Raw genomic sequence first — 8,528 nt, 5'->3', positions numbered from 1 at the left:
CCCTTCCGACCCTAGAAACTATGAAACTATGAAACTAGAGTACTGTGAACAGTTCTGGGCTCCATATTTTAAAAAGGATGTGGAGAACTGAGAGAGGATACAGTGATGGATGGTAAACATTATTAAGGGGTTGGAAGGTAAGCCTCTGGAGGAAATGTTGAAACTTTGCATGTTTATCTTGCAGAAAAGTTGATTAAGTGGGGAGATTTGATAATAATTTTCAAATATTTGAAGGGCTACCATAAAGAAGAGAGAGAATAACCATGGATAACCATGCAGGATATGAAGCAACAGATTCAAATTGGAGAAAAGTAGATTTATATTAGATACCAGGAAACATTTTCCTACTGTTAAAATAGTGAGGTAGTGGAAGCCCAAGGAAGTTGTGGAATCCACTTCACTGGAAATTTTCAAGAAAAGGTTGATGATTTTATGGTAAGAATAACATAGCCTTGCTGATTCTTTGTGATCTGCCCTTAATACTGCTGAACACCAGGTGTTATCTACAAATATGCACAGAGATTGGAGCTACCTGTTTTAGAAACGCCTCCCTGCCTTATATATAGGAACATGGGAAAGTAGGACTGGAAAGGATCTCATGAGGTCATCTAATCCAGCTCCCTGCTCATGAGAGGATCACCCCTAACTAAACCATGTTAGCCAAGTGCTTGTCTAACCTGCTCGGAAAAATTTCCAGGGATTTGAGAGATCCTAGGGAGTAGGATCCTGGGATATTAATTTTCCTAGTGGAGCAGTAAAAGGCTCCTAGCTCTAAATAGGTCTCACATCCAGTTATTCATGCATCACACTCCCATACTGCTCTACTAGGAGATGGAATAGCCTCAGCAGCACTGGACACATCTACACATGCCTATTTAATGCACATTAGCCTGATTTAAGATACATTAAGGGTAATCATCCACAGGTGCACACCTTTAATGTGCCTTAAAAATGGTGAATTTAGGCTAATCATGCTTTGATTTGATACCTGTATAAGCAGGTATCAAATGGAGACACGACTAGTTAATGTGCATTAATGCACGTGTGGATGTGTTAATGCACATTAATGCAGGGACTTTAGTGCTGGGTCTGCCCAGCTACTAGGGGGCTGGCCAGAGCCCAGACCCAGGAATCCTGGCTGGCTGCCTCTCCTCCAGGGCTGGGCTGCTCTCTGGCAGCCTCTAGCTGCAGGGTATAAAAGCCTCCAGCCATTTTGTGCCTTGGGGCACGCAGCATAAGGAGACTGAAGAAGCTGCCTGTCTGCAGGAGCCCACCAAGCTCCATGTGCCCCCCTGGACAGGATGCAGGCAGCCTCTGCCTGTCCTCTACCCTAGCCAGAGCTGCTGCTTGGCCACAGGTGAGTCTTGCAAAGGACTGTGGATTGCTGCACGCCCTGCCCAGCCCTGAGATTCCCCCAGGGCTGCTGGCCCTGCTTGCTATGGCAGCAGGGCCAGCTCCTGCTCCCTGCTGCTGCTTACCCCCAGCTCTCTCTCTTTGCAGGCACTATGGTGAAGCACCTCTGCCATGCAGCTCTCAGTCCCTGCCCGTGCCCCTGTCCTAGGTACTGCTGGCAGCTGTCCAGGGCCAGCATCGCAGGGACAGCTGCATGGAGGCCCAGGGAGCTGGCACTGGGAGCATGTCCAAGTCATCATCCCTGTTGAGCCCCAGCTCTGCCCATGTGCCCACACCCATCCCGAGCACCAGGCCCCCAACTGGACCCAGGAGGTGGTACACAAACTCACGTCACTCTGGAGTGGGGCTGACATCCAGAGGCAGTTCACGCAGGGCAGGTGCTCAAATGTCCATATATATGAGACCATATTTCATGGGATGTGTGCACACGGCCACTCCCAGACAGTGTGGCAGTGCCACATGAAGGTCAAGGTCTTACAGGCACAGTGGCCATGACCAAGTTCAATCTTCAGTCTGGTCATGCCCAAAAGACTATGCCCTTCATTCAGGAGCTGACCCACATTTTGGAACCCAGGAGCCAAGCCACACCCCTGCGAGTGCCACAAGCAGGGGCAGCCTGCCCTTGCCCACACCCTGCCCTGATGCCTCTGGTGATGCATCATCAGAGGAGACCTCAGGCCTTCAGCACCCCACCCCACTCACCTCCATGACTGCTGCATCCACTGGCAGCTTGCAGAGCACTGCCCAGCGGCTGCCTTGTCCTCAGCCCAGCCCCACACTGTGCTATGAGGAGAAGCCAGCAATGTCACTGCCGGCCACCAGCTCCTCCCCAGGGAGGACTCTGGCTGGTAGGCTAGTGTGAAGCAGCTAGTATTTGCTTAGGATTTGGATTCAGCCAATGTGGGGGACAGTGATTCAATTCAGTGATTCAAATGACTATCCCAAATCAATTCGGCCGCCACCAAATCTCCGAATTGAACAGGCCCCATCCCCTGCCCGCTCTGCCAGCCCCCAACCCCATGGCTGCCCCACCTGGCCTCAGTATCTCGGCTCTTTAAAAAAAAGAAAGAAAAGTCTTGCACTCACGAGACCGGGGTGGGGGGGAGGGGTGATCCCTGCTGCCCCCCCACTGCCCTGTACTGCATCAGGGGCTCTGCCACAAGTTCCTATTCCCCGTCCACTATCCCAGCCCCATCAATGGCTACCCCACCTGGCTTCAGCATTCCAGCACTTTTTTTTTTAAAGCCCCTGCCAGGCAGGGAGGGCCCATCCCTGCTGCCCCCCACTGCCCCATGCTGCATGGGGGGTTCTTCCAGGAGCCCCCAGGAGCCCCAGCAGTCACTGCAGCAGCCGGTGAGTTTGGGGCTTTTTTTTTTCTTAAAGTGCTGGTATGCCAGGACGCTGGGGATTATATTGTTGGTAGGTGAGGAGGGTGATGGACAAGCTCTGTGTTTTGGGGAGGGAAGTGAGAGGGGGCTCTTTTGGTTGAGAGGGAGGTGGGGGTTGTGAGGGGAATAAAGGTTTTCATGAGAAACATACATATCCTGGAATGGTGCTGGGGGGCAGGCAGGGGGAAAGGGGGTGTGGGAGGCAGGGCATGCAGGTGTCAGTGGGGACAGCTGGGTACTTCTCCATGTCTTGGCACTCAAGGTGGGGGCAGAGCTGGTGCAGCAGGTCTTCAAAAGGTGGCCTGGGTCATCCAGAACTTGTCAACCCAGTGCTTATCATCCTATTCCTGGAGCACGTGCTGCCACCAGTCCCAGCTTGCACAGCGAGCCCAGAGAGGGTGAACGGCTGGTGGGACAGGAGGGCAATGGTGGTCCCAGAAGTGGCATCCTGGAGCCCATTTTCACCGTGGCTAGTGGCATCAGCTGTGTGGTGGCAGGGGCCCCAGAAGGCCATGTACCAGTCATCCAACAAGTGGCAGAGTGGGTGGGGGAGTCAGGCAGTGCAAGGTGGCCAAGCACCAGGCATGTGGAACAGAAGCAGGCACACAGGCCAGGTGTAGCAGCCCTGAAGCATGGAGGACCCTGTCCCTGGGAGGCAGCAGGAGAAATAAAGTCACACCCCTTTCCTGAGGGGAGGGGGAGAAGAGCTCCCCTGGACCTGACTGAAGACTGTAAACTGTCAGGTTGGGAAGACTGCAGGGGCAGAGCCCTGGAGCATATGAAAGGAGCTGCGTGCCCGGCGCAAGGGGCAGATGCAGCGAAGGACTCAAGAAGAGCAGAGCCAAGAAAAGCTGGGAGCTCTCCCTCAGTGGGCAATAGGCCCAAGGCTCCTGAAGCTGCCACTGGAGGAGCAGCTTGGGAGTGGTGCAAGACCACTTGGGCTGTTGATGGTGCACAGGGACAGTGCGCGGAGACCCAGCCCTGGGAGCGGTTTGAGACTGCTCGGGCCCATCACGACGCGTGGTTCGGTCCAAAGAGCCCAGGCTTTGGGAGCCGCAAGTGGCAGCTCAAGCCTGTAACCCCAGCAGGGCCAGCAGGCCACACAGTGAGTGGGGCAGTGCATGGGGCAAAGGCCTTGGGGCTGCAGTAAGGTGGCTCAGGCCCCATCTCTCTGCAAGCAGCCATGTTCCACAGTGCACAGGGCAGCGCACAGGCCCAAGCCTTAGGAGCCAGGGAGCAGCGGAGGCTGCTTGGGTTAGCCACCTGGCATAAGGACGGCCAGAGCCTGAAGGGCCTGGCCTGTGCTAAGAGAGCCCTCAGTGCTGAGCAAGGGCACGGGGAAAAGGTAGTGCTGCAGCATGAGGCCCAGCACCCAGGAGCCAGCAGCAGTGGTGCAGCAGTTGAGAGGAGCTGAGCCCTTGGTGCCCAGACCGAGCATAGGGTGGAAAGGAGCCCAGTGGCGCAGGAGAGGCCTGGAGAGGCACTCCAGCAGAGGAGACCCCATTGACCTGTGCCCTGACCACCGCCACCTGAGGGAGCATGAGTTATTGGGCCCTCGGGTCCCACAGGGGAAAGACATTTGGAGTGGGCAAACCCTGAGAAGGGGCTGAGTGAGCAGCTCCCTGCCCGCCCTGCCTAGTCAAGGCCCTGAAGGGAGGGGCCCCTGGTGCTTCCTGGACACCCCGTAAGGGACCCCATTGGAAGGAGGACTATCTTGTGCCATGGGTCAGGGACTATATTAAGGAATAGATGTTATTAAGATTGTTCATGTTTGCATCTTATATTTTGTAATTGAAATGTTGTATTGTGATGTTGTAAATAGTGTTATTTAGGGTTTGACCTTGGTTATTGGCTAGTGTTCACTGTGTAAATATATGTATATGATGTTTAGTTTTATGTTTATGTATATTATAACTTAATAAATTGTATATAGTTATGAACTTTGGGCTTGGATTAACTCTATAGAGGAAAGAGGGATCTGCTCGAAATTCTGGCATCCCTCTCACAGCACCCCCTCCTGCCTACCCATCCCATTCAATTGAGAATAGGGCACACCTTTGGCTGTACCCGGGTTACACATATATGTATATAAATGGTGACACGTGCATCAGCACTGTGAAAATGTCAGCGGTGAGTTTTAGTTCAAAAGCGTGCTGCCGCCATTTTCTCAGCACTGACGCACATTTTGCCTTTTATACAAATGCATGCGCCGTAGCACCAGGAGCTTTTAAAAGCACCCGGCATTGTGGCACAAGCATGTGTACTGCCAAAAAATGCTTAATGAGCATTATCTTAATATGCACTAAATTTAAGCACACTTAAATTCACGCGTAGACAAGCCCACTATGATTAAAGAGAGAGCCTCACCTAGGAGCAAGGGTTAGATTTTATATCAGACAGCAGGGGTTTTCAATCTTTTTTGGTTAGTGTACCCCTGGCGGCTAGTCCAGAAGTGGGGAGTCCCCCGACAGCCAGTCAACAAGCAAGGGGGGAGAGGTCCCTCAGCAGCCAGTTGATGAGCAAAACCAGAAGTCCCAGCGGCTTCTCCAACAAACTGCCATGTACCCCATGAGGCCTTCCAAAGTACCCCCAGGGGTACGCATACCCCCGGTTGACAACCCGTGCCATACAGCATGCAGCACTCCTGATATGTCAAGGAAGGTAAAATGGAGGTGGCATATAAGGATTAGATATTCACAGCTTGTCCTAGGTTTGTAAATCTTTAGTTGGGAAACAAACCAAACTAATATTTTATTAACAAAGCAGTTTGTTCTCCTGTTAGCTGTCCATATTTGTTCTGCATTTAAGATTATGCAACTGTTATTTTGCTTTATCCTGATCAAAGGTTGGAAATAAGCAACTTGCAATCAGAATCAATGCTGTCATCAGTTTTACATTTGTTTTAAACATCCCCTGACTTCTTGTGAATGGTGGCATCTTAATTCACTGTCTTTGTTGCATGACTAAGGATTATTTTATTAACTGGATTTTATTAATGATTAATCTTGCAACTTGTACATTTCAGAACAACGTTCACCTTCAGAGGAATTGCAGCCAGTTTAATAAAAAACTAAGCTCTTGACCATTCAGTAATTTTCTAACTTACCCTTAACTTTCAAACCATTCACAAAGTATTCAAATCATCCCCGATGTGGCTGTAAAATCCTAAAATATTCTGCATTATCCTTTTCTCCATTAGATAACCCAAAGTAACACATTTTCAAAACTGGTCCAGTTTATCTTGGAGCAGAATTTTTTTCTTCCCGTGAAAGGCTATATTTTAGTTCTGTTCATGCATTTCCCTTTCTCTTTTGTATGTAAGGTTATCTTTCCTGCTCCTTGCTAAACTCCTCTCTCACAAAAGATCTGACAAGAACCAGGTAAGTCATGGCTGTTCAGGCACAAGCAATGGTACAGTGAGAGTCCCAAGGTCAAAACTTTGATCCAAAAAAACTCCTTTGTTATTGCCTAGCCTTCACAGTACTTACATTCAGTACTTACATTCAGTACTTGCCTTCTTGTTTATTTTGAACATTTTCTGAGAAATTAAGAGAGTTCTACTTCTGCACATGCTCAGAACTGAGCATCTTCATGCTTATTTCCTCCCTCAGCCCAATCGGACACCAAACCTACAAAGGTATTTTTCCACCTAAGTCCTGTGAGAGGGCTGATACGGCAACCATGCTCACAGCACACCACTACAATCAAGTTCCTCAAAAATGTAGTTGTAATTACTTAATTCTAATACACAGCTGAAAAAGGAGCAGGAGGTGGTAGTGCTATTATCACCCTACCTTTTATTTATTAACCTACTAGATAGAGATGTCTCTCAGGAAGTGGGAGATATGGTTTTAATTGCTTCTTCAGCCTGAGGGTGCTCAAACCCACATCTTCTATTTCCAGGAGAGTGCCCTAAACCACGAGGCTTTAGGCTATTCTGGGTGAGGGGGATTCTTCCACCCTTCCTGTAGGACCTCTGTCAATATACAGCCAAAAATGCAGAAGTCATGGGAGCCAGAAGGAGAGGACAAGTAGGATGGAGAATCGGTAAGATATTCAGGTACAAGGATGGAATCCAGATTCTAGTCTCTGCTACAAGGACTGCCCATGCAGTTTACATTTAAAAAGATATATCTCATCTTATATCTTACAATGTAAATGATCAATGGATCTTACATCTTACAATGATCAATGCATCTTATATCTTACAATGTAAATGATCAATGGATCACACATTTAGGCACCAGTTAGTTATTCTATGTCAGGCAAGTCATAATTTGCCCTGGTAAAAGAGAGTCCAAACATACCATTTCCTAGGAGTAGGATACAAGATTGGATCACTTACTTTCAGCGTGAACAATCTTTTTCTCCAGAATAGCCTCGGAGATTAAGGATCTGCTGATTCACAACTGAATTTGTCATCCCAATCACTCAGGAAACCTGGCTTCAGTAGTTTAATAAAAGAAGTAACATCTGTTTCTGGCTGTTTTGTCTGTCTACAGCTCTAACAGGGTATTCCCTACCTGGGAAAAGTTGCTATTTAGCCATCCATTTGTACTGTTATTACCAACTTAATAGCTAAGTGTCTTATTAATGAAATAGCTGCTACATTCTCTCCATCATAATAATGCATCACTGGTAAATTTTCTTTAGCCCAGCGCACACTTTTTCTCAACTGTTTCTTATGTTTGCAGATAGGAACAACTCTGAAAACATGATTTTAATCTTTGCATTGAATGCATAGATGAGTGAAGTATATGATTACACACTAGAATTAATGGTAGTGTAAGCTATAATAAACAAAGCTAACTGTGTTAGTCTGAAGAAGGTACATCTCTATCTTGCCTTCTGCCTATAATAAACAGTAAGAAGAGCTTCTAATAGTATCTTATATTTCTAAAGAGTCTTTTAGACTGAGTGGTCTCAAATCACTTCACAGATGGAAAGCCTCTTGCATAAATCTACATACAGGAATATTTATAACTGCAGTAGAATTGCACCCACTTATCGTATGACAGATGCACGCATTACATCATTAAGTCCACTGAAGTCAGTGGAATTTACTGAGATGTAGACCGGTGTAGCTGACAGCAGAGCTTAATCCACTTAAACACCCTAACTGAATTCTCTAACAACATTACTCATTTTTCTTGAAAAAAACTGAAAGTGATTATTATTAGAAAATACACACCCTCAAAGACTGAAAAACATCAGGGTCATCCTGCTGCTTCCCACTGCTAGCTGGCTAAATGCTTCCTTAGAGCACTCCGTGAAACAAACACAAGATTCAGTTCTCGTGATCTCCTATTAGCAGCACATCTCCACGTCTCAGAGGACCCAGAGTGCATTTTTTGAGACTTGCTATATAATTCCTGAATAGTCAGGTCTCTGTCAAATTTTAAACACAGGAAACCTTTATTAGTTTTCATACCTTAAGCATTGCAGTCTCTGTGATTGGCAGGATAGATGGGAAAGGTGACACTTGATCAGAAAGAGCTATGGTGTGCTGGCCAACAGGCATGCCCACAGCTCGTCACTCACTGTTAAATACTGTGTGCTGCGTGACAGGTTTAATTCATGCAGACTCTGAGCTCCACCCTCTCTAATTCCTACATTTCAAAAAGCATATTCCTTCAATGCATCTCTTATCTAAAAATGCCCACCCATAAGAACCTCAGTATCTTCTTCCCTACCTATCTGAGGGAAGAAGACAAACAGCAGTATCAA

General features: G+C 47.8%; 1 protein-coding gene across 1 annotated transcript in view; it reads right to left on the bottom strand.

The window, feature by feature from the left end:
* LOC109299348 (cytosolic phospholipase A2 delta-like) overlaps positions 1–8,446 on the bottom strand; it is a 56,735-nt gene extending 48,289 nt beyond the window's left edge. The window contains 1 exon segment of the mRNA XM_019519937.1: positions 8,233–8,446. Within this exon segment, the coding sequence (XP_019375482.1) occupies positions 8,233–8,322 (90 nt within the window). The 5' untranslated portion in view covers positions 8,323–8,446.
* Positions 8,447–8,528: the final 82 nt, after the last annotated feature.

This window comes from Gavialis gangeticus, unplaced genomic scaffold, assembly GCF_001723915.1.
Source record: "Gavialis gangeticus isolate Ggan-Ray unplaced genomic scaffold, GavGan_comp1, whole genome shotgun sequence".
In the NCBI taxonomy this organism is placed as follows: Eukaryota; Metazoa; Chordata; order Crocodylia; family Gavialidae; genus Gavialis; species Gavialis gangeticus.
This window is presented reverse-complemented; position numbering and strand designations above follow the sequence as displayed.